Source organism: Lynx rufus, unplaced genomic scaffold, assembly GCF_022079265.1.
Source record: "Lynx rufus isolate CCGP_SWC_20201006 ecotype Redwood Valley unplaced genomic scaffold, mLynRuf1.p SCAF_5, whole genome shotgun sequence".
Classification (NCBI taxonomy): Eukaryota; Metazoa; Chordata; class Mammalia; order Carnivora; family Felidae; genus Lynx; species Lynx rufus.
In genome coordinates, this window is record NW_025814867.1 from 5,621,545 (window position 1) to 5,647,881 (window position 26,337).

The 26,337-nt window shown below is 51.0% G+C and overlaps 1 protein-coding gene across 1 annotated transcript in view; it reads left to right on the forward strand.

The window, feature by feature from the left end:
- ITGA9 (integrin subunit alpha 9) overlaps positions 1-26,337 on the forward strand; it is a 345,722-nt gene that overhangs the window by 77,680 nt on the left and 241,705 nt on the right. Inside the window, exons 14-15 of the mRNA XM_047099700.1 lie at positions 2,301-2,455; positions 13,560-13,720. Of these exons, the coding sequence (XP_046955656.1) occupies positions 2,301-2,455; positions 13,560-13,720 (316 nt within the window). The remainder of the gene's footprint in view (positions 1-2,300; positions 2,456-13,559; positions 13,721-26,337) is intronic.

A 26,337-nucleotide genomic window follows, 5' to 3' on the forward strand; every position in this document is an offset into this window, starting at 1 on the left:
TCGGGCTTCACGCTGACCGTGCAGAGCCTGCTTGAGATTCTCTCTCTGCCTCTCCCCCGTTGTGTGTATGTGGGGGCTCTCTCTCTTCTCTCTCAAAATAAATAAACTTTAAAGTCTTGGAAGCCTTTGCAGTGCTGTCCTTGGGTGCCCCTTTGCTTTTCTCTCCGAGGCTGGCCCAGCTCTGCCCTGCGTGAGTTTGCCTTCTCAGATTAGCTTGGGAGGGCAGGGCGTGTGTCAGGGTGATAGGCTACTCTTTCTGTGCCACTTAAGTTGAAAGGAAATGGGGAGAGAGTTCAGGAGACATTTTGGGGCTTTCTGTGGTCCAAAGACGATTCTTGGAATTGAAACAGGTCCGAGGGCCTGATCTGATGTTGGTGGGACATGTGCTTCTGAAGGTCCTTGTCCTCACGTTAGAGGATTCTGCGTTGATAGCCTCTGTCCATGTCCCTGTCAGTTTGCCAGATGGCTCACCCTGCCATCCTCTGCAGGGCTCTGCTGTGAGGAAGGACCAGGCGGCCTCCCCGACACGGTGGCCCCTGGGATGGTGGGAGGCAGAAAGGCCTTTCTTCCATGTGGTGACCAGGCAGGATGTGCCCTGGGCAGGGTGGAGGCTTTCATGGGGTGGAGACCAGCTCTCCCTGGTGCCTGTGTCAGTTGTATGAAACTTGAGGCCCTCCTGTGGTTTTCAGCACCTTGGCCTAGAGTGAAGTTGGTACCCATTTAACACCTAGGGAATTTGAACACCTATCCTGAGGATGTCAGGATGAATTTGCTGGGATCCTAGCCCTTAAGGGGCCTGCAGGCTGGTGGGGCAGGTTTGGAAATAGATAAGGAACTTAATTAATAAGTGAGGTGAGGTGTGAATAGAGTGCTGGGGCCGTGGGGGAGGGGACCCAACTACCAGGGGTCTTCGGGAAGGCCTCCTGGGAGGGGGAAGGCAAGCTGGCTGTAGAAGGACCCCTGGGGCTTTAGAGAGTGTCTCTGGCATTTGTACAAACACACTGACCAGGAGCAGGCCATTTGTTTTCTAAGTTATTTATAGCATCTTCTCAGGATGAACCCAGAAGAAAGTTGGAAGGCCCCAGCACATTGGATTTCTTTCAGGCACCGCTGTTGTCTGACTTCTGCCGGCCTCTCAGCTGGATTTGCTCTGGGAGACCCACAGTTCCCTTGTACTTGTCACAGCTGTCCTGATCTTGGCCCACATCCATGGCGGTGGTGGCAGCAGTGAAAACCCCTCCCCCCCCCCCCCCGGGCCTCGTGTCTCCCTCCTTCCCTCTTTCTCCGAGGTCTCCCTTAATACTTGTGTCTCTGAGAGTTGTGTTCCTCTTTCCCATCTGTCTTGTCACCGCGGGCGCTCCACAGGATCTTTGCACACAAGGGAGGTCATTGTTCACAAGCCACTGAAGCCCCTTAATCTTGTTATGTCACCCCAGTGGCATGAAGGCCGGGGCTCCCTAGAGGTAAGAGGATCTCTTTGTGAGCCCTGGAGGCAAGAAGGTTAAGCCACCCGCTTAGGTGGACCGTGCCTGAGCAGGTGTTTACAAGGAGAATGGAATGGCGGGAGTCACTCGGCTTTCCCTGGGCGATCCTGGGGATGCACGGGGGGCACGGCAGGGGTGCCGTGCATCCAGTAAGCACAGGGTGGGGGGTTGAGGGTGGTCCGTGTTGGCGATAAGAGTGCGGATGTTTATGGGGTTTCACTGGCTCCTGAGGCCAGCGGTTGATTTCTTCAGCTCTGAAGTGCTTTGCTGTCACCAGCTGGGACTCCATGAATCAGGTTCTTTTAGAAAAATACTTGATGAATTGAGGGGAGTAAATGGAGGGGGAGGTTTGACCCCGCGGATGGGACTGGAACTCTGTAGTTCTTGTTCCCAATGACAGGACGTGCTTTGGGGGATTCCCCATGGTGCGTCTCTGTCTGCAGCCCTGGCATCCGCTGTAGGAACTCCTCTTAAATACATTACCATCTTTCTAATAAAATGGAAATCGGAACTTAATTGGTGAAATTTTAAATAATCACCCAACATCTGGCAGTTCATTTATGGCTTCAACCAGATGTGTTTTATTAACAACTGACTTGCCTTTATTACTGGGAAGCTAACCATTAATTTATTAGGAAATAAACCACTTCTAAAACCAGGAAAAAGTATTTACGGGGCACACTGGCCCTTCCCTCATGGGTAATTTCATGCTTTAATTAAATGCCGGGCTGAAGGCCTAGGATTTCTTTCGCCCGGTTAGTTCTTGTTGGGTTCCGAGAGAGCATGACTAAGTCACCTCCACCTCTCGACATGCAGGGCGAGACCCGTCATCACGGTGGATGTCTCCATCTTCCTTCCGGCCTCCATCAACATCACGGCGCCTCAGTGTCACGATGGGCTGCAGCCTGTGAACTGCCTGAATGTCACCGCCTGCTTTAGCTTCCACGGCAAGCATGTTCCAGGAGAAATTGGTAATGAGCCACTGAGCGAGGGCTCAGGAGGCCACCTTGGCTGGCGTGGGCTTGTGGGATCGTGGCTGCTGATGGGTTCTTCTGGATTCTTTGCCCTCCCTGTGCATTCCGACTGGTTTTGCAGGCAGCAGGCACGCAGGCCGGATACCCCTTCCCTCTGGGGTTCTTGCTTTTTTCTGCTTCCCATAGTTCCCCCTGTTTAGCATAACGTCCGGCTCTAGAGCGAATAACATTTGACCCCAAGCATCCTTTCCCCACACGTGTGACCAGACTGAAACCTCGCTGGGCCACAGGTGTCACAGGCCAGTGGGACTTGTGGAAAGGTAGTGACTGGAGCCTGGCCCTTACAGAACATTCCATTCAGTTAGAAAAAAGGAGTGGTGGGTATTTGGAGACTTCCCCTGAGCCTGTGGCACCACCAGATGTCAGGGCCTTAAGCCTGAGGAATCTGAGACCACGGGTCGATGGTAAGATTGGGATGCTGAGGTTTATGGAGGCTTAGGCCTGCAAAAGAGGGGGAGCTGCTTTGTCGGCTTCAGATGATTGGACAGAGACCCCCAGCCCTGCCGTGTGTCTCCGGCTGGGGAAGGCCAGCTTGCTAGCCCAGCTCCAGAGAAGGCACCAAGCCCTCGAACAGGATGGGCTCCGTGTGGAGGAGAGCTCAGTGTGTGATCACCTGAAGGACACGAGTCTGGAGCAGTTAGTTGTGCAGATCAAGAGGTGCTTTGTTTTTATTTGAAAGGCTGATTTAATAATAGGAAACAGAGTTCTAGAAAAAAATAACCCACAACACAATAAGGGCCTGGACTTACTGCCTTTCTTAGACATTTAAAAAAATTTTTTTAAACATTTATTTATTTTTGAGAGAGACAGAGCACGAGTGGGGAGGGGCAGAGAGAGAGAGGGAGACACAGAATCCGAAGCAGGCTCCGGGCTCCGAGCTGTCAGCACAGAGCCCGATGCGGGGCTCCAACTCACAGACCATGAGATCATGACCTGAGCTGAAGTCAGATGCTCAACCGGCTAAACCATCCAGGCACCCCAAAATGTTTTGTTTTGTTTTTTTAATTTTGTTTTATTCATTTTTTGAGAAAGAGTACGAGCAGGGGAGGGGCAGAGAGAGGGGGAGACACAGAATCCGAAGCAGGCTCCAGGCTCTGAGCTGTCAGCACAGAGCCCTATGCGGGGCTCCAGCCCACGAACCATGAGATCATGACCCAAGCTGAAGTCGGATGCCTAACCGACCGAGCCACCCAGGCGCCCCCCCAAAATTTTTTTAATGTTTATTTTTGAGAGAGAGAGAGAGAGAGACAGAGACAGAGAGACAGAGACAGAATGTGAGTGGGAAAGGAGCAGAGAGAGAGGGAGACATAGAATCTGAAGCAGGTTCCAGGCTCAGAGCTGTCAGCACAGAGCCTGATGCAGGGCTTGAACTCACAAACCGCGAGATCATGACCTGAGCTGAAGTCGGACGCTTAACCGACTGAGCCACCCAGGCGCCCCTTCTTAGACATTTTTAGGATCAAGTTATCTTCCTTCCCTACTCACACTGGTCCCTGGACCCAGCAGTACCAGCCTGTCTGGGAGCTTGTTATAAATGCAGAATCTCAGGTTTTGCGCTAGACCTCAGAATCAGAATCTGCATTTTCATAAGATCCCACAAGACCCGTGTGCACATTTATGTTCGAGAAGTGCTGCTGGAGTGTGTGTGTGTGTGTGTGTGTGTGTGTGTGTGTGTGTGTGTGCACGTGCCAACACAAACCCAGACATGCAGAAATACGCTTCCATGTGCTGGTCCATTTCCCAACTGCACCTTGAATGCTCTGCCTTATTCAATAGTGGGCTAATCCTTCTAGGCTAAGGGTCTCATTGGTACTTTATCTTGATCTTCAGGTGGATTGAGTAAGTTCTGCAATCAAACCTTGAACTTTTTCGTATAAATATTTTTTAGAAGAACTTAGAAATTTCAAAATTGGATGTAAACATACCATGAACTTGAGACTTGGTTAGTGACAGAGGAATAAGAAACGTTTTATGTGTAGCCCAGGGAGGAAAAGATCATGCTCAATGAGAAAATTGCTCTGTCAGGATCACATAGCTATCGGTGAAGCCAGGAATTGAATCCTGGTCTGATGACACCTGGTTTTGCTTTCCAAAAACTAATTGTTTAAAACCTCAGTCTCTAGGGAAGAAAATTTTTTTTCTATTGGTCCTGGGACTCCTGTGTCCTCTGCCTAATTAGATGGTGTGTGTTCTATCAACTACCAACTCCTGATGTAGTTGGACTCTATTAACGAATGTTATAAAAGAATTGTTGAGTTGAAGGTTAATGTTGGTGTGCATAAAAATAAGCAGAACTCTTCTAGAACTCTAAAATAAGCAAGTGATTAATAGTTCTTGTGTGTGTTCATTCAACAAATGTTTATTGTGGGCCGACATGTGCCAAGCATATCCTCGTGGAGCTTCTAATGGGAATCGCAGAGTTTCTATCTCTCAATCCTGAAGCAGCATACACAATTCCCAGGCTCTTTAATGACCTCGCTGTTAGGGTGAAACGGAAGGTAATTTGGCAGAGCAGGAAGAGAGGAGACGAAGCCCAAGATGTAAGTTCTGAGCAAGAGGGATTTCAGAGCACAAGGAAGGTAGTAGAGAAAACCCTGATTTGAAGTTCATGGCTGAGCCAGGAGGAGATGTGGCTGTCTTTTCGTGCTGCTCCCCCCAGTGGGCCTTTCTGGGCTCCGGTCACTGGGGCCCCTTTTCATTGACCTCGAGGGAGAATTTTAATGAAGTCTAGGCTTCAACCGTGACCCTTGAAGTGTCAGGGAATAAAGAGCGAAACGGGCAGTTGGGGGGCACACGGCAGTCCCCCCAGCGGGCAGCGGAAGCAGGTGCTGGACGTCAAGTAGCAGCTTGCTTCCTTGACCTCCGTCAGCCACATGGGCTCGTTGATGAACCCAGACATCCCTTTACAATCTAAGCGGGTCTTCCCTCACGCCTGTTTAAGGCTGGGGCTTCATGATCATGACAACTGGAGAATTTTGGTACTGGCAGGGCAGTGCAGAAAATTACCACATTCTGTTTTTCTTTGTCCTCCCCTGGCGTTCAGGGAAATGTGCTGTGTCTCCGTCTTTGCTGAAATCCGGTAAAAGACGAGCCAGCAGTGGAATATGGAGAGACTTGAGGAAGGAGAAATGGGCAGCCGCTATGGAAATGTGATAGAAATCAGGGAGGTGGGAGGTAGCTTGTGTGGGTCGCACTGCCCCGGGGTGTCCCCGAGCCCAGCACGCAAGACAGCGCCTTGGCCCTGCGTGGTCAGGAAGATCGGGTCCCTGGTCTCCAGGTGGTGGAGGGGTGGGGGCACCGCCATCTTCCAGCTTTCCAGGCTCAGCAGCCCAGCTGACCGGCTCAGTGTCACGGTCACGGCCTGGCCCGCGCCTTGGGAGCCCAGAGCCGGAAGCTGTGGAGGAGCCTTGCTGGTGGTGGTTCTGGCCCCGGGCTGCCTGGCAAATGAAGTCTTCCTCGGGCCCACCTTCCACGCACCTCTCAAGGTCTGCGTATCCGGGGCTGTGTCTTGTCCCTAGAACGGCCGCGTTGGGGCCGTGCGATAAAGAGGCACCCGTGGTGTGCTCGGGACTTCTGAATGGCCGTGAGGGCATAATCCAGCTGCTGGCAGCTTTGCCACAGGGCCTCCCTCGGGGTGGTTTTGGGAGCTATAGGAACTTCGTCTTACTTTAACAGTCTTGCCTCTGGTTTCTTCTCTTCTTGAGGACCTGATGGGGCTCAAGCATGTGCATAGAGAAGGGACGCCATTCTCCCCTTCGTTTTCTGCGTTAGCAATGGAAAACCACAGCTCCCACTTGCTCTCAGGAGTATTCGGGGCCAGCTGATTTGCAGAGTCCCTGGAGGGGCAGGGGTGGCCCCTGGCAGTACTGTGGGGACGACACAGGCTCTCGGTAGGGGTGGCACTGCTGTGGCCCCTGTCATGGCAGGATCCAGTTAGGAAAGCAGCAACCAGTTACTGCAACAGAATTTAACATTGGGAACTGGCAAAGCAGGTCATGAAGGGCCTGCTGGTAACTGTAGGAAGCAGCCCCCCACTTCTGGGTCGGCACCAGGTGGGTGCACGGTGTGGTCCCCAGTCCAGCTGTAGCCTGTGGGATGTCCGGATCTACGTTCCGACTGAATCCAACACTGAGGGCGGGGCCCGGCCCCTGGAATTTAGCAAGCCTCCACGTGGCTTAGACCTGAGAACCACTGGTCAGGCAGACAAAGGGAAAAGGTCACACTTGGGGTGAAATGCTTCCTTGGGGTTGTCAAAACCGAGAAGCTCAGGGGGCGCCTGGGTGTCCAACTTCAGCTCAGGTCGTGGTCTCCCGGTCCGTGAGTTCGAGCCCCGCGTCGCGCCCTGTGCTGACAGCTCGGAGCCTGGAGCCTGCTTCGGATTCCGTGTCTCCCTCTCTCCGTGTCCTTCCCCCACTTGTTCTCCTTTTCTCTCTCAAAAAAAAAAAAAATTTTTTTTTTTTTAAATTTAAAAAACCTAGAAGCTCAGAGAAGGGACCCTGCAGACCTGGGGACCTAAACCTCGGAGAAGGGCCCTAGCTGGTGCTGGCAGTGACTCCGAGGGGTGCAGGGGGGGGGGAACTGAGATTGGTATTAAGTGCTGTTGGAACCAGCTGCTGGGGAAAACTGTCGCTGGGTGAAGCTGATAGGAGTAGGAAGCAGGCAGGGAGATGATACAGTCCCTTCTCCGTCCACCAGCCTTGCAGCCTCCCTCGAGCTGTCCATCGGGTGGAGCCTCCCACAGAACTGCTGGCAAAGCAGAAATGAGGTTTGGAGAGCCCCAGACCCAGCATCGCAGAGCAGGGGGGTCTGGAGCTGAGAGACAACGGCTTCGGAAACTGGGGCAGCAGATGGCCAGTCACATGGAATTACCGAGGCACCTGCTGGGCCGTTCAACAGATACTAAGTTCCTAGCAGCGCCACACTGTGCGTTCCCTGGCAGCAAGGCAGAGGCCAGGCCGAGCCCTGGCCCTCACTGAGCTTGCACTCTGTCTGCAGGGAAGGAGGCGGACAGAAACCGCCCCTGCTCCCTCGCTCCCAGACCCATGTGTCTGGGTCCCTCTGTGCGGTAGGCCCCAAGTTCAGTGCTGGGGTGCAGGCGCACATCCAACGGCAGAGGTTCAGAGAACAGATTTATAACTTACTTCACCAAGCGGTTGAAAACAAGAGTTCTGCCCGTCCCAGGTCCTATTGCTGACTTCATTCCTGGCCTGGGGAGCAGATTCTCACTCCTCGGAGCCTCCTGGCTGCTGTAAGTAAGGGTGGTGAGTGCTGTGCCTGAAGGGTCCTGCCCTTACCCATGGGCTGAGCCTCTCCCTACCGCCTGGCCAGGCTAATGCCTAAATGTGCTTGTCGGTCTCTGGAGGCTAAGGATCCGGCCGACAGTTCTGGACTCTCACCAGCGTGCTAAATGAAAACCAGGAGAGGATGAGCCCTAAGTGGTTGTGTTTTGTGCTCTGATCTGGCGCCCCTGGTTTCCGTGGCTGTCAGCAGAGCTGTGAGCAAGCAGGGGTGCCTGCCCTCCCTCCAGGTCCTGAGAGATGGCACCAGGTCATCCAAGCCAGTAGCAGAAGTAGGGTTGTCCCCAGAGCCTTCCTCTGGCTTTAGGGGGTGTGTCCCCTCCAGAGAGTATTTGCACACAGAGAACATTCTCTGAGCTCCTTGTGGTCTCTTGAGAAGCACAGAGATGGGATAATGAGGCAAATCCATGTTATATGAGGAATGGGGTCACCTCGTCTAGTAATTACCACCTCGTTCCTTTATGGGATGGAGAGAAAGCTTATGAAAGCTAGTAAAGGGGGAAATATCCTTTTTTTCCCCTTCTCTTGGGAGACTCCGAGGGAAGCTCTGTAAGTCTGGAAGGAGGATTTATTAGTAGAATTTCACAGCTGAAACCATGTTGTGATGGAGAATGGGAATGAATCAAAAACTTGCTGGGACCGAGCAGAGCTGAGTTGATGTGAGACATCTGGCTCCCTCCTGGCCCGGGCCGGCATGGGGGGCCCTTAGGAGCCAGCTGGGGGCAGGGAAAGGAGGAGGCTGAAACATGACTTGGGGCTGGTCAGCTTTTCCATCAACATGACATCATTCGACATGGCACGGACACAAGCTGCCAGAAGGAAAACCTGAAGATGTGGACCGTGTGGTGGGAGCAGGCGCTAATCAGAACCAGAACCCTCCCCGGGATGGGGGCTGGCTGGCCTGGCTTGCATTAGGGGCGGCCACCCTCCCACGGGCTGAACCACGCCAGCTGATTGGCTGCTTCTCTGGGATCTCCTCCACTTCTCAGGGACTCCCTTTCAGATACTCTTGGGGTTGGTACTGTTTAGAACTGCCAGTCGAACTCGGGGCTCCAGAATGATCTGCACTACTTCCTGCCACGCTGGTGGCTAGGGTCGACCCTCCTCCCTTGGGCTGGGCTTCCCATGGTGAGTCTTGTGGTGGCTTTCTTCTAGAAGAGAGAGTTTGATATGGAGCCGACTTCTTTTTGTGTGATTTAAAATGTCAAAGTAAATTTTAAATCAAGGAGAAACATTAAGCAGGCGGGTCTAAAGATGAAAAGCTTCCAGAATGATCGCGCTTGGCGAATTGGATAATTCGGTCTGTCTGTGACTGTATATTTTAACAGTTTAGAAAAAATCTGATAGGTGAACGTGTTGGCATGCCCGCGCTCTGCCTGGAGTGGAGCAGCGGTCGTGGTCCTCAGCTCAGTTTCTAGTAACCGTGGGTTGTCTCTGTCCCCCCCTTGAGTCATAAGAGGGATCTGTGGGGTCGGAGAGTCCACGGCGAGATGGGGTTTCACAGGTGTTTGAAAAGTATCCAGCACCGTGCTTGGCCCACACTGAAGGTTGAATCCAATCCCCTTTCCTGAGCTGCCCCATCTTAATTCGGATTCTCCCAGAAGCAGACCCGTGAGTCAAGGATTCGAGCTCCCGTGGTTGACCCGGGTGATGATCAGTCCCAGCGAGGACGGGTAGGAAAGTGTGACAGTGAGACAAGAAAGGAAGGCAGCGATGCCCATCAGGGTTCTGCAGAGAAACAGAACCATTAGACTGTGTGTGTAGTAACACTGGAGTGTGGAGGCAGTCTGAAGGAAGAATTCCTTCTCTTGGGGTGACTTTTGTCTTTTTCTCATAAGGTCTGTGATCCGATGAGGCCCACCCGCATTGTGGAGGGCAATCTTTATTCAGAGTCTACTGAATTAAATGTAATCTCATTTTTTTTTTTAATTTTTTTTTTCAACGTTTATTTATTTTTGGGACAGAGAGAGACAGAGCATGAACGGGGGAGGGGCAGAGAGAGAGGGAGTCACAGAGTCGGAAACAGGCTCCAGGCTCTGAGCCATCAGCCCAGAGCCCGACGCGGGGCTCGAACTCACGGACCGCGAGATCGTGACCTGGCTGAAGTCGGACGCTTAACCGACTGCGCCACCCAGGCGCCCCAAATGTAATCTCATTTAAAAATACGTTTGCAATGACATCTAGATTGGGTAGTGAAGCCTAGTCAAGTTGACACATAAAATAAACCATCACAGGGGCGCCTAGGTGGCCCAGTCGGTTAAACGTCCACCTTTGGCTCAGGTCATGATCTCACAGTTTGAGTTCGAGCCCCGCGTCGGGCTCTGTGCTGACAGCTCGGAGCCTGGAGCCTGCTTCGGGTTCTGTGTCTCCCTCTCTCTCTGTCTCTCCCCCGCTCACGCTCTGCCTCTCTGTCTCTCAGAAAAGGTTGAAAACAAACAAACCATCACAGCAGCCGCACAGAAGGTGTGTTGTTGAACACGTTATCACTGCAGGCAGCCGGAGCTGAGTCCTGCTGCGGAACCCTGGGAGTCAGTGTGGAGCACCCTCAGAGTTACCCCAGCCAAGGGATGAGGGACTGTGGTGGGGACCTGGGTTCTCTGGCACTTCTGGTCTGCCATGCATGTGGGCGGAGCCACCAGAGAAAGCTCTCAGGAAAGGGGGTGAGGGTGCAAGCTGGGCTGGCAGCAGAGGAATGGGACGAGCCAAGAGGATGTGGGTGGGGCACCGATACTGTCTTCTCCGTCTTCCTGGGATCATTTCTACCCAGACTTTTCTCTGAGCTCAGCTAGCTCATCGCTGGCCAGAGGGTTCACACGCTGTCTTCTCCCCATGCCCACCCTTCCTAAGAGAGGGCAGCTCTCCCACCCGGGAGGAAGGCCAGGGAGGGCGCTGCCCGGGACGAGGCCCACTCAGCAGCTTCCCACCGCCATGTTGGTTTGCCTGGCCATGGCCTGGCTTGTCCAGCAGTGCCCATCTCTAGCCCTGGACTTGCGGAACAGAAGGTGCAAATTCAGTCCATTTATACGTGTCCTTTCCTACTGTTTGGCTGTTGCCCAGGGAAATTGTGATCAGTAGAAAACAAGTGGGCCAGAGTTCAGTTCTGGATCATTGTGTGTGTTTGGTTCTGCTGTGTGTGCATGCAAAAAATGTGACTTTTTGTTTTGCCTTTTTTTTTTTTGTTTTTTTGGGTCAGAAAATGTAAAAAATACCCCAAGCACCAGTGTGGTTGGAATAGCCCTACCCTGGAGGTTAGGAGAGTTCTAGATTCGGCTCTGTGGTGGATGGCCCTCTGGCCAGGAGCAAGTCTGGCTCCCTTTTTGGGGGCTCAGTTGTACATCTGAAAAATGAAGGTTTTGAGCTGGACGGTCCCTAGGTTGCCCCAAAGCTTCGGCATTCTGCGTGTGCACCTCGCTACCTGCTGTCACCGAGGGAGTCGGTGTGTAACTCTCATGTGGGCTCCATGTTTGCTCTGTCACATTCCTTTCCCACAATGCATTCTTTCCTTCATAATATTGCCTGCGAGTATCCAGGTCTCAGGCCCCCCTGGTGACCCTGCCTGGCCTTGGCAATCGGCCGTTTGCCGAAATAAACAAGTTGGGGCAGACCGGCCCTTGCTGACCAGGAATCTGCCAGGGGGCATGGGAAGATCCCCGAGATGGCAGAGGCCCAGGAAAACCATTACACGCGTCAAAAATACGCCCTGTGGCAGCTGCAGAATGCCTGTCCGGTCACTTTCCTCCCTCCTTGCTTGTACGTACCCTGGTGGCTGATCCCTTTGATGCTATTAAAAGCCAGAGTCATCCCTGCTGCCCTTCTTCACAGACTTAAATGTGGGCAGATGTGAGTGCTTATTACCGGTGCAAGAGCCCCAGGTTCTAAGGGGCTGGTTTGTGGAGATAGGGCATGGGCATGGTTTCCCATGGCCTCATCTGGTAATTTTGGGGACACAACGTTCCCCCTCTCTCACTTGAAAAACGCCACATCCCCCTGAATCCCCAAAGCAGTTAAAAAATAAAAAGTATCACAGAGGACTGACCTCTGACGCAGGGTTCTGTGGTGCAGAAAAGCAGCGAGCTGGGTCCATTGACCCCACAGCCTTATTTGCCGAATAAAACACATTGTTGTAGGGTTACTGACTCTGAACTAATGGAAGTAAAGCCTTTTGGGTTTGTCCAATGTGCATTCTATGTTGTGACCATCTTTTTTTTTTTTTTGGATGTTTATTTATTTTTGAAAGAGAAAGAGAGCACACGCAAGTGGGGGAAGGGAAGAGAGTGAGAGGGACAGAGGATCCGAAGCAGGCTCCAGGCTCCGTGCTGACAGCAGAGAGCCCCGTACGGGGCTCGAACATCTGAACTGTGAGATTATGACCTGAGCCGGAGTAGGTTGCTTAACTGACTGAGCCACCCAGGTGGCCCTATATTGTAACCAACTTTTTTTTTTTTTAAGTTCCAGACCGTGTCACCCTTGCTTTTCCCATCTGCCATCACACATTCAGGTATAGGTGGAGTTTTTCTCTTCAAGAGTGCATTGCAGTACGCCTGAGTTCAGGCCCCACAGTGGTCATGGTTTTGTTGGAACGATGGGCACTGTAATATACATACGTGATCAGTATCCTCACCTACTTGGGAATGAAGTCAGCTTTAGCCTATGTCTGAGTTTCTGTGAGTGTAAGCACCATGAGGGCAGGGCTTTGCCTGCACGGTTCATGTCCCATGTCACATGCCTTTAATAGTGCCTGGCACGTAGTCAGTGCCGGGTGGACCTGATGGCACACGGTCCAAGAGATGTAGCAGTTAGAGAGCACGACTAGGGGCGTCTGGGTGGCTCAGTCGGTTAAGCGTCTGACTCCGGCTGAGGTCGTAGTCTCTCAGTTCAAGGGTTCATGCCCCCCATCGGGCTCCGTGCCGACAGCTCAGAGCCTGGAGCCTGCTTCGGATTCTGTGTCTCCCTGTCTCTACCCCTTCCCCAGCTTAGACTCTGTCTCTCTCTCTCTCTCTCTCAAAAATAAATGAATATTGGGGCGCCTGGGTGGCTCAGTCGGTTAAGCATCCGACTTCGGCTCAGGTCACGATCTCACTGTCCGCGAGTTCGAGCCCCGCGTCGGGCTCTGTGCTGACTGCTCAGAGCCTGGAGCCTGTTTTGGATTCTGTGTCTCCCTCTCTCTCTGACCCTCCCCCGTTCATGCTCTGTCTCTCTCTGTCTCAAAAAAAAAAAAAAAAAAAAGTTAAAAAAATTAAAAAAAATAAATGAATATTAAAAAAAAAACTTGGAGAGCACGACTCAGCATCTGTGAATTACTGGGTGATTGCTCCCTGTGTAGGGCGTATGCCCCATCGCTTTATAGGAATCAGGATAATGTGCAGCCGTGATCATTTCTGCAGATTTTAGTAACAGGCTACAGGTTCACCATGGTATCCCCTTTTCAGGACGCTGTGTTGAGTACGGCTAATTGTTGATGCGTGTATCGGTGACTCAGTTGGTAGCTCACGGGGTTTAAGTGAGGGAGAGCCAGGGGGTGTGGCACACAGAGCGTCGCCAGGGAGGCGGGGGGCAGCCTGGGTGCGTGTTGATTCCGTGAGGGCCCTGGCTGCGTGCTTCTCTCCGCGAAGGTGTTGACTTGGGGCGGCCGTCCTCTGTGCTGTGGAGGGCTAGGTGGTGTGTGAAATGCGCTCGTGAGCCTGTGAGGGGGCACCGAGGTGGCCTTCTGTGAGTGCTGACATCTTGACCTTATTTATTGGCAGGCCTCAATTACGTTCTGACGGCTGATGTGGCCAAAAAGGCAAAGGGCCAGTTGCCCAGGGTCTACTTTGTGTTGCTGGGCGAGTCCGTGGGTCAGGTCACAGAGAAGCTGCAGCTGGTCCACATGGAGGAGATGTGTCACCACTACGTGGCCCACGTGAAGGTCAGTCCTCTTTTTTATTCTCAAGCCTTAATCCCTGTGGGCATTCGTTGCACGCTCGTGGGAACGACTTTTGTTGGGTGTTACGAACGCTCTGACTCCTGACGCTTTATTTCACAAGGAGGAGAACATTCACTTTTTCTTTTCAACTTGGAGCCCGACAGCCCTTTTATTTATCTTACTGTGCTGGTCTTAGCCTCGGAGGCAGGGGCGGGGGGTCATGGTGGGCCAGGAGACCAGTGACACTCTCGGACCTTGACTTGTCCTTTTGGGAGGCTTCTCGTCCTCTTCCCTCTTCGAAGCTCGGCGGTCTTGTCAGAGGAGAGCCGTGGAAGCACGTGTGCCTGCCTCTGCAGTGGTCCTGGATCACACCGCGCCTGATGGCTTCCTCACTGGTCCACTGCATGTTAGTGCATAGTCATGGCTAAGGCATTTAAAAACTAGTTGGGCTAGGTTTTATCCCTTGATTACTTTCTGTTTATTTTAGGAGTGCTTTTTTTGGCCCCTTTTCCCTCTTACTCTAAATAAACTTTCAAGTATTTTTTTCCTCTTGAGAGTGTTTGTTAAATACACTTTGCTGCTAATTCCGGACGCCAGGCTTTGATTAGCTACAGGGCGGCCTCTGTGTAGACAGGTGCCGGCAGGGTGGGGGTCCCGGTGGTGCCCAGTCCTGCAGCCGTGGCTAGGTGCCAACCCACCGGCAGAGAGCACGGGAGATAGAACGACCCATGTGAACCGGCCACATGGGTGCAGAATGGATGTGGGTTTTGGAGTCCCACAGACCTGGTGTGCGTCCTGCTGGACGGTGCTTTGACCTCCGTGTGTCTTAGTTTCTGCGTCTCTAAAGTGGGCACGTATACCTGAAGGGCCTTGGGCGGAGTCTGACTCCCAGCGGGCACTTGGCATTATTATTTGTTTGGGCCATATGTAGCTGCCAATATTCTGACGTTCTTGACTTACAAAACTGGTATTTTCATGTAGTTCAACCTAATATTAGCCCGTGGCTTTCTGGACGAGAGTAAAAATAGTCCGCAGAGCAGAGTCTCATTCCATTATTGAGTTGTTGGTGCCGGAGCAGGAGGGGAACAGCTGCTTCTTGATGCTTCTGGAGCGTATGTAGAGAAACGCCCCACACGCCCATGGCACTCGGTCTGGCCCAGAGCCCGTGCGTCCGTGCCCCTGAGATGCTTTTCAGTGGGGTGGGGCTATGTCTCTTGCCAGGACTCGTGCCGGGGCCTGCCCAGACCAGCAGCCCTATGGCCCGGGTGAAGGCCATTTATAAAGTGTTGAGCCAGCCAGCCCCTCATGCCTCTAGGTCTTAGATTACATTAGTTCGTGGGTGCCCTTGGGGGTGGGGGGCTGCCCAGGACAGGCTGCGACACCTTTAAGTGCCTATGCTTGGTGTGTCCATACTTCCCAGAGATGGGACATCTGCCCTCGGCTTCCTCGTGCTGGGTCTCTTCCACAAATGCTTTCCTTCAGGGCTCTTTGCGACCTCTCGCTTTGGTTGAAGGGTTGCCCTTCCTGTCAGGCCTCAAGATGGGGCCACAAAGAGCCCGCAGGCCTTTGCAAAGTGCACTCAGGGAACAGCAATGATGAGGTGATGAGGTGTCAGCTGGGGGCAGGGCTGTTTCTGTGGTGGCCTCTGGGGGTAACGAGGGGGGCAGAGCAGGGCTGCCCAAGGCTGTTGGTCCGGCTGCTTCCCGATAGCCGAGGTTGCCAGAGTTTAGCAAATAAACATAAAGCCTTCCTAGTTAAATTCACTAATAAACAGCATATTTATATATATATGACCCAGCAGTAGCACTGCTAGGAATTGACCCAAGGGATAGAGGAGTGCTGATGCATAGGGGCACTTGTACCCCAATGTTTATAGCAGCACTCTCAACAATAGCCAAATGATGGAAAGAGCCTAAATGTCCATCAACTGATGAATGGATAAAGAAATTGTGGTTTATATACACAATGGAGTATTACGTGGCAATGAGAAAGAATGAAATATGGCCCTTTGTAGCAACGTGGATGGAACTGGAGAGTGTTATGCTAAGTGAAATAAGCCATACAGAGAAAGACAGATACCATATGTTTTCACTCTTATGTGGATCCTGAGAAACTTAACAGAAACCCATGGGGGAGGGGGAGGGAAAAAAAAAGAGGTTAGAGTGGGAGAGAGCCAAAGCATAAGAGACCCTTAAAAACTGAGAACAAACTGAGGGTTGATGGGGGGTGGGAGGGAGGGGAGGGTGGGTGACGGGCATTGAGGAGGGCACCTTTTGGGATGAGCACTGGGTGTTGTATGGAAACCAATTTGACAATAAATTTCATACATTGAAAAAAGTAAATAAAAATAAAAATAAAAAATAAAAATATATGTATATACATATATGTGTGTGTGTGTACGTGTGTGTGTATGTGTGTATGTATATATATATATATATATATATATATATATATATATATATATATTAGTGGAAGCGTAGCCCAAATAGTGCATGGGATATACGTACTAAAAATTATTTGTTTATCTGAAATTCAGATTTAACCGGACATCCTGTTGGAAGGGTGGGAATGTGGACTTGGGAGCCTACCTCTGGAGCTAAACATACATAGTTGTGGATTTAATTGCAAAGAGTTCTTTCATATTTAAGTGTCATTTTCTTTTACTTCTGTGTCCGCGTATAGAACCCAAAAAGAATTAAAAGACAAAGCAAATCTAAAAACACAAAAGAACCATGGCCCTCAAGAAGAGAGACTAAGGGGGTGGTCAGAAGATTGGGGAGGGTGAGGGCAGCCCGGGAGGGCAGTGCGAGCACATACCTGTATGTGATGATTTGGGTCGTCTTGGGGAGGAGCGAGAGAACAGTCTAGTACATTGGACCTAGAGAAATTAGGACATGATTAATACTTGACCGTCTTCTCCCGTGAGGACATGGGGCTGGTGGGATGCTTGAGGAAGGCTCGTGCCTCTGTGGCCTTTATGGTTGAAGAAGCAGCATCCCTGTTAAATGGCGCTCAGGTGGCTGATGATTTATATCCACTGAGAAAATGTATTGATCTCTTGTTGTCTGGGCCATAGCAGAGGACCCTGGTGAATGGCAGGGTGAGCCAGTGAGGGCGAGCCCTGGGGAGCTGGCTGGCTGTCCATGGTGTGGCCCAGCTGGCCGAGGAGGCAGAAGGCCTGGCCCTGGTTTGTCCATCATGGGAAAACAGCTGGGGGAGCCGTGGCTCTTGTGGGAGTTGAGGCAGGCGACAGGGTGGGGAGGGAGAGGCAAGGGGCAGCCTCCTGAAGCAGGGGCTGGAGGGGGGGTGCTGGCCGTCCGGGGACGAGGGCTTGGTGTAGCCTCTGCCGCAAGTGGAACCTTCTCGATGGGCTGGCTCTCAGCTTTGCAGACATTGACGGAAGGTAAATAAAAGCGTTCTGGCTTATCGCACACCATATGGCCAGCAGACAGTGAGGCAGGCGCTAAGGGCTGGGCGTGTTTTGTTTAGGCTATCTTTAGGTATTTTTTTCTTTTTTGCTCTAAGCCTATTCCAATCTTTTTTTTTTTTTTTCCTTCTTTTCCCTAGAAGTTTTCCTTCCATATATGGCGATAAATATCTCTATTGTAGAAGACTGTTTGCGCTAACACCTGCCCCCCCCCCCCCCAGGCTAGCTGTGTTGTCCCACGCTTTGTTCCCTTCTCGCCCCGGTGGGGATTTGGTGATAAGTCCCATCCTCCTCGGGGTCTGTTCTCAAGACCTCGCTGTGGCCCACAGAGCAGACGCGGTTCTGGCTGCTTCCCTGGCCTCTCTGCCTCCGAGTCTACAAGCCCCGATTTAACTCCCCTCCTCCCCCAGGGCAGCCCAGTTTGGGGCATGGGCTCCCTCCCGTTAATCAAGTGGCTCCAAGCCTCTCAGGGGTCTTCCCTGTCACTGGAGGAAAGCCATTCAGCCTCAGCGCTCCCCACAACCTGCCCTCGGCTCGCACTTCTAGACGCATCGTCTGCATCACGTCCTGTGTGCTCTGAGCTCCTGTCAAGGTGAACTGACTCCTTTTCTTCCAGAACGTGCCTCTCAAGCCCCCGCGTCTCGGTTCTCATGTTCACCCCAGCATTTCTGGCACCTCGGTGATCATATCCATGTATATAACCACCTACATGGTTGTTGCTTTTTTTTTTTTTTTTTTTATATCTCAAACACATGCCTCCCGTGGTATTTTATTTCATATTTTTTTATTTAAATCAGCTGGCTTTTTGCCTCCAGTAGAATAACTTGAAACGGAAACTTTGTACCCTCGTGTATGCAGAAAACGCACGATTGCATACCAAACAGAAAGTAACTGCAAAAATAAATATGTTGAAGACACAACAGCGTCCTCAGAGTCTAACTGGATTTCATCCTTTGCCAAAGTCTGGGGAGAAGTGGCCCGCTCTTCCTATGTACGAGGAGGGGAAATTTTGGAGTGCTAGGGACGTGTCAAGGACGTAGTGGACACCACACCGAACTGACCGGAGGGGGACTCCCTCGGGGGTGACTTGCCAAACGTGTGGGTCCCGAGATAGCCCCGTGGAAGCCGTGTCTTGGGCCCTGTCTGGGAAGGCCTGGCCCTGCTCTGCTTTGCTTGAATCCACCTCCCCCACCCCTTGCCTGCTGAGGGTTGTCTGTTCGAGGCTCCGTCGGGCCACGGCCGGCCGCTGCCGTGGGCCCTGGGGATGCCGCCATCAGCCGCCTGTGTCCCGGGAGCTTGTCCTGATTCCTGCTTTGGGGACGAAAGGCACAGAACAAATGCTCGTCCCGCCGAGCCTCGTTGAAGTGACTGATTGGTCGGCTGGAGCCCGACGGTCCCAGGGAGCATCCGGTCGGGGTGGGGACTGCCCGCCTCCCCGGGAACCGGCTGCTGGGAGCTGGTGGCATGACGCAGCAGGGAAGAGTTGCAGGCCCGTGGCCCCAGCTGAAGACCGAACAAGCATGGCCCGTCACCCCCCCTTGTTTCCAGGCGCGCGTGTGTTCCCCGGGGTGGCACCTGGGCTCCGCCCTCAAGTCATGCACAGTGTCTGGAGAAGCCAGGCCTTGGAGTCTGGATGCGTGTGAGTGCCGGGCAGGTGAGAGCCTCCTCAGGAGTCAGAGAGCAGGGCAGCGGCCAGAACTCTCCAGGGAGGTCGGGGGAGGCCGGGGTACGGGGTCAGTTACGTCATTCCCAACCGTGAGGACCGGTGACCCCTCTAGAGGCCTTCGGAAAACCTTCAGTGAGCAAAGCCGTGTGTCAGACACTGTCAGGAGAGCCAAGAACTAGGATTAATGGGACGAGGGGAAAACCCCCGACCCCGCACCAGACAAGGGGGTATGAATGCGCACGGGCTTTCCTGAGGAGCTGCAGATGTCCACGCGGCTGTGCTTTCGTGTTGTGGGAGGGTTTTTTTCAGCAGAGTTCAAACCCTAAGATACCGTAGCCCCTTTGTCGTTGGTAGGGCCAGATGGTCGGCCCGGTCTGGCAAAGGGCAGGGCGTCTCTGGCCACCGGGTCTCCTCAGAGGTCACGCCTCGGGCTCTGCCCAGGTGGTCCAGTCTGTTTCCGTTCTCACATCCAACAAGATGCCTCCGACCGAGCTCCGGTCACACGACGGGCTGTGCTTTGGCAGGGCCTTTGGATCTCCTGGGTGCAGCGGTCAGATGTTAGAGGGCTTTATTTCCTTTCCTAGGAAGCACATAGTTAAGGGAAATTTCAGTTGGATGTGTAAGAACTCCATGAGGAAGAGGAGAAAGGAAAACGGCAACATTTCCTTCTTTATCTGGAAAGTAGCACGCTGAACCTTTTTGGTCATCTGGATGAGTGAAAGAAATAGCTAAAAAAAAAAAGTTGTAGGATTTGGAGAAAAGGGATATAGATGGATAGATGGAGGAAGTCATCTTAAGGCTTATTTATTTGAATTCCTAGTCGCTGTCCATACTTAAAAAAATTTTTAACTGTACCAAAAGGTACACGGAGAAGGGACGCGTCTCAGCCATTCTGTTTCTCTTCAAGAGGCAGCCATGGTTCCGGTTTCCTGTGTGTGTTTCAAGAGCTTGTCAATCAATGCACAAAGTTGTGTGCCTACGTCCCCTTTTCACGTCCCTGGAAGCATGCAGTGGCAGACTGCTGAGCGGCTTGCATTTTCCTTTTAGAATTTCCAATTACACGGAGAAGTATATTTTGGTATATGTGTACAATGGAATACTACTCAGCAGTAGCAAAGAACTACTGATGCATGTGACAACACGTGTATGCGTGTATAACGTGCAATAACGTGTGTGTGCATTGATGCAATAACACGACCAAACCCCAAAGCATTACGCTAAGTGAAGGAAGCCGGACATAAAACACTACTTGTACTGTGGTTCCATTCATACGACATTGTAGAAAAGGCCAACTACAGAGACAGAAAGCAGATCAGTAGTTTCCGGGGGCCAGGGATGGGGAGGAGATGGGGATAATTAACTGCATAGAGGCAAGAGGGACCTTTCTGGGGGGATGAAAATATTCTGGATCATGACTGTGGTGATGGTTATATGATCAACTACATTTATTACAGCTCATCACAGTGTATAGTTAAACTTGGTAAATGTTACTGTATATAGATTATATTTCAACCGAACTTTTTTTTTTTTTTTTAAGGCATCTTGAGGGTTGTTCCATATTGGTGCACAAAATTTCCCTGTTCTTTTCCATGGCTGCCTGGTGTTCTGTTGAAAGACTATCCCTTCTTTTATTTAACCTGCCCAGGGGATTTTCTAAATGCCAGCTCCAGGGGCGCCTGGGTGGCTCAATCGGTTGAGCGTCCGACTTCAGCTCAGGTTCTGATCTCGCAGTTTGTGAGTTCGAGCCCCGCGTCTGGCTCTGTGCTGACAGCTCGGAGCCTGGAGCCTGCTTCGGATTCTGTGTCTCCCTCTCTCTCTCTGCTCTTCCCCTGCTCACGCTCTGTCTCTCTCTCTCAAAAATAAATAAACCGTTAAGTAAATAAATAAGCCAGCTCCAAGCTCACTTCACCTGGAGTTTGTAGGTTAGTAAGCTCACTTTGCTTCTCTCGATGTGGCGCACGGTCCCTTTTCAGAAGACCCTCAGCCTGCCTAGGGAAGCGGGATAGCCCTTAAACATGCAAGAAACGTCCCCTCCAGCTGCAGTCATTTCTTCTTCCCCGCTTTGAGTCTATAGTGTCCCGGTTGAGGGCTTGTTAGGACCCCTGAAGAGGACAGATGGAGGGGCCTGGTGGTCTCTGAGGTGGCCTTGGACACGTGTCCTGCCTGAGAAGGGTGAGCCTTTCAACTGTGGCGTGCCCGAGGAAAACTGAGGGTATCTTTCTTCATTCCTGCAGCGAGCTTTCTGTCTTTGTCAGGTTCTCGTTGGCTGTAGGTGGCACAGGTAGCCTGAGTGTTTGCTAAAGACATGCTATAACGTGGGGCAGGGGACGTGGGGAGGCTGAGATGGCTGGAATTGATAGGTGGGAAGGAAGCTGCCATCACTGTTCAGCCCCGTTGCAAAGTGGCTCATGTGAGGCACTCTGGTCACGCAGATGTCACAAGGAACCGGTGGCTGGGCTTTGGAGCCCGTGCTTGAATTCAACCCCCGGGGTGTGGTTCCTCTGGCGATCTCCTCCGGGAGACTGTTGTGGAGAGCTGGGGGGCACACCGGGGAGTGATCAAGAATTGAAGGGGTGTGGTGGACGTTCCACAGGGGTGTTGCTATCCTCTGTGAGTACCATTTGGCCATTGATTTCTTTGCTGGGTGGACTGAAGGGTCCTTGGTCTTCTGAGTTTGGACAGTGTCACCGGAGACCTTGGGATCAGTGACGGAAGCTCGGAAGGTACAATAATTCTCATACAACGGCTTTGCCCACCTCAAATTTTTTTTTTTTTTTCCTGGAAACAAGGCCGATATAAATACAGAGGCATGGCGTCGACACTGATGGTTTTATCGTAGGCTTTTTTTTTTTTTTTTTTTTTTAGTATGTTGTATGAGACAAGCCTTATATCAATTGCGGCTGAAGTCCTCATTTGAGGAGACAACTTTCTGTTCGTTGTTATTTACTCTGGATTTACCTGTATGTTGTCGATGCCCTTAGAGCACTACTATTCTTTTGAAGTCACACCTGATGATGTGTTTTGTCTTCCTGGTTTTGTCCCTCTATTTGAGATATGATTTTCAAGGGTTACGAGGATTTTCTTTACCCCCTCAAACCTAAACCTTACGTGTTTATTGTAAAAGTGATTTCTTTCAAAGTGATCATCTCTTAGAAGTTCATGTTTTGGAATTTCCTCCGTGGCTTATTTATTCCCTTTTTTTTAAAAATTTTTTTTTTTCAACGTGTATTTATTTTTGGGACAGAGAGAGACAGAGCATGAACGGGGGAGGGGCAGAGAGAGAGGGAGACACAGAATCGGAAACAGGCTCCAGGCTCCGAGCCATCAGCCCAGAGCCTGACGCGGGGCTCGAACTCCCGGACCGCGAGATCGTGACCTGGCTGAAGTCGGACGCTTAACCGACTGCGCCACCCAGGCGCCCCTATTCCCTTTTTTTTTTTAAAAATTAAGATATAATTGACATAGCACATTATATTAGTTTTAGGTGTACTTAATGATTTGCCATATGTATACATTGCAAAATGCTCAGTACAGTAAGTATAGTTAACATCTGTCACCACATTTAGTTACACATTTATTTAAGATTTAGTCTCTTAGCAACTTTCAAAAATACAGTACAGTATTATTGCCTATAGCATATGCTGTGCATTATATTCCCAGGGCTTATTTATTTTAAAACTGGAAATTTATGCCTTTTGACCTCCTTTGCCCATTTTACCTACCCACCCCCATCTCGAGTAATCACCAGTCTGTTCTCTGTGAATTTTGTTTTAGATTTCACATATAAGTGAGATCACAAGGCATTCGTCTTACTCTGTATTATTTCACTCAGCATAATTCTCTCAAGGTCCATCCGTGTGGCTGCAAATGGTAGGATTTCCAACTTTTTTTTTTTATGGCTGAGGAGTAAATTCTTATTTGTGTGTGTGTGTGTGTGTGTGTGTGTGTGTGTGTGTGTGTGTGTAGACATACTACCTCGTCTTGATCCGGTCACTCATCCCTGGACACTTAAATTGCTTCCATGTCTTGGCTGTTGTAAATAATGCTGCAGTGAATATAGGGGTGCAGATATCTTTTCAAATTAGTGTTTTTGTTTTTTCTGGGTGAATACCCAGAATTGGAATTAGTAGATCATACGGTAATTCTGTTTTTAAATATTCACTTTTAATGATGGTAAACTTTTGGAGTTGACTTAAATTTTTTTTTAAGTTTATTTATTTTGAGAGTGGGGGCAGAGAGAGTGTGCAAGTGGGAGAGGAGCAGAGAGAGAGGGAGAGAGAGAATCCCAAGCAGGCTCTATGCGGTCCGCACAGAGCCCGACACGGGCTAGGTCTCATGAACCATGAGATCGTGTCCTGAGCCGAAATCAAAGTTGGAGGCACGGGGCGCCTGGGTGGCGCAGTCGGTTAAGCGTCCGACTTCAGCCAGGTCACGATCTCGCGGTCCGTGAGTTCGAGCCCCGCGTCGGGCTCTGGGCTGATGGCTCGGAGCCTGGAGCCTGTTTCCGATTCTGTGTCTCCCTCTCTCTCTGCCCCTCCCCCGTTCATGCTCTGTCTCTCTCTGTCCCAAAAATAAATAAACGTTGAAAAAAAAAAATTAAAAAAAAAAAAACAAAAAAAAAACAAAGTTGGAGGCTCAACTGGCTGAGCCACTCAGATGCCCCAGAGTGAACTTGAATTTTGAAAGCAGCAGGATTTCTCTGTGATCCTCTCCAGTAGATAACAGTCTATTTGTAAAAGAGTGGGATGTGATAATACCGAAATTAGCAGTAAAGAATTTGGTAAGTACACCCCCTTTGAAAGTGGTTCTCACTAAGAGAATTGCCACGACATTGGACATTCGGAGTAAAGATAATGGAAGCTGCAAAAACAGTCACTGTCTGACTGCTTTTTTAAATTTTTTTTTTTCAACGTTTATTTATTTTTTTGGGACAGAGAGAGACAGAGCATGAACGGGGGAGGGGCAGAGAGAGAGGGAGACACAGAATCGGAAACAGGCTCCGGGCTCCGAGCCGTCAGCCCAGAGCCTGACGCGGGTCTCAAACTCACGGACCGCGAGATCGTGACCTGGCTGAAGTCGGACGCTTAACCGACTGCGCCACCCAGGCGCCCCTGTCTGACTGCTTTTAATCTTCGTTTTCTTCTCACACTGATGTGAGAGGTAGTGATTGCTGGTATCCTTATTTGGGGCAGTTAAAAGACAAGGCATAAAGGAGTCAAGGAACTTGCTCGTACCTTACAGCTGACTAGGAGCAGAGGTGCGATTTGAACCCAGCAAGTGGGGTTCCCAAGGCTGGGCCCTTCATTACCACACTGTAACACCTCTCGTAAGTGTAAGCCACAGCCAACCCAGGACTTTTATGCCACGCCCTCTTGGCTTGGCGTGGACAAAGAGGCTGTGTAATTTGCCCAAGATTGCAAAGCTCTCCGTTTATTGGGAGGAGCACACGGCCACCACGGGTAACAGCTTTCGATGACCACATCGTGGAGCTGTGGTGTGCTCGTAATGTGTAACAACCAGCGCTCGGGGGAGAGGACCTGACTTAGAGCATTCTGCCAGTTTCCCTGGTATAAATACTGCCACCGTGGCTGATGTCATTGTATCAATGTGACATCATTGCGTTAGGAAGAGATGTACCGTAGTGTGTTATTGTATAGTGTTTCTACCACACATGAGGGAACATGCCAGATCTGATAACCTTAAGACCATAGATAATAGTAAAGCATAATCAAATGATTAGGAAGTAATGAGTTTTGAGTATTTCTTATCCTCCTTTAACTTAATTCATTTGATGGTAAGCTTATGCAAGTTAAGAATGGCTGTTTTAACCACTGGCTCATGCGCTTTCTGAAAATTGAACAATTGGCTCTTGCAAGCCCGCTGCAGAACGTTCCGCTGGCTGTGACCACTGTGTCTGCTGTGTTTGTCTCTAAGCTGGTCACATCACTCAAGTCCTGCCTTACACACAGATGTTTGGTTATCGGCGTCTTTTCATTGTTGTTTCCTGTGGTTTTTTAGATTGACAAATAATCAGAAAGTCAATCTGTGGGGTTTAACTACCAGACCACAGCTCTTCTATTTGTACATTGGGTTCAGAGGCACTCTGTGTTTTGATGGAAACTGTTAGGTAGTTTCATAGTTTCCATTCAAAATAATGAAAAAGATTTTATTTAAGTTTATCGAGGTAGCCACTCCTCACTCCCTACCCCATGTATGCATGTTGGGGTTCTGTTCAGCAACCCTTTACACACCAAAGAATCATGGGCTGACTGTGGAGTTGTCTTGGAGGAGGGAAAGGGCCTGGGACAGGGGAGATGATCTCCCTTAGGCCAGTTTAAGCCCTGGGAATCCCATCACCTCTGGAGACTTGAGTTTGGCCCAGTCCTGATTAGCGTGGGTTGGGCTGGCCGCTTTCTTCAGCCCCTCGGTTTTCTTGCATGGTGATCTGATCGAGTGGAACCGAACCGTAGGGCTGGTCCTGCCCTTTTCTTGCCAATTACTCTAATCAGAAGCAGCATATCAAGGTGGCCCAAAGTGTACTATTATGCTTTTCTTTGTTGTCTTTACTCCCTCCTGAGGTACCCGTTCCCAAAGCCAGCTGAGAGTTCTTTGACCTAATAAGGGAGCTCCACATGAATTAAGAAGTACCAGGCCTGGAAACCACCCTTTGTGGAGTAGCTGGCCCCTCAGTCTACCCCAGGGCTGCCTCCACCAGGCCACACAGCCCTTGCTGTCTCCTCCCAGGTAGAGCATTTGTGTCTGAGACACGTCCAACTCCATGTGGGAGGGCCCACAGTGGCTTCTGGATGAACGTGGACGAGCCCAGTGTCTTCCTACAAAGGCAGCAGACCCTGCGGCCAGCTCACCGGTCATCCAGTGCTATCTCCGAGGCTGGCTAGGGGGCTCACGCCCAGACTGAAAACGAGAGTCATGTGTTTGGCTGGGAGCTGCAAGAAGGGGAAGTGGGGGAAGAGAGCTCTCTTTGTGCTGCACTGCAAGTCGAGATAGGATGTGGATAAAGACATCCGTCAGAGGGTGATGACTGTATCTGGTAAGGGTGGCAGTTGTGGGGGAAGGGGGGGTCTGTCCAGGGAAGGCTTCTGAGGAAGAATTCCAAGTCAGCTAAGGACTTGAAGGAGATGGCCATAATAACAGGATAACTTGCGTCACCACGTCTCCTCCCTGGAGCAGAGGTAAGTTCCAGCCCCTGGGAGGTGATATACTGATTGGGTCATTAGTAGGCCTTCCAGTATCATTACCTCCGCAAGGAGCTCCCCGTTCTCCTTGCACTCTGTGGATACAGCATGATACCCTTGGCTTTCACAGGAATCCATCTAGCCACCAGGAATGGAGACCTGGCTACAGGGGCTTAAGCACATCAGTTGACCTTTCCCCACATTATAAGACTTCTTATAGGAGAGAAGTTTCTGGTGTTATTTCAGTGGCTCAAGGATGCGATTCTCATGACCTTTCACTTAGGAAGTATTTACTGAGTGCCTACTATGTCCTGGACTGTGTGGGTTCTCA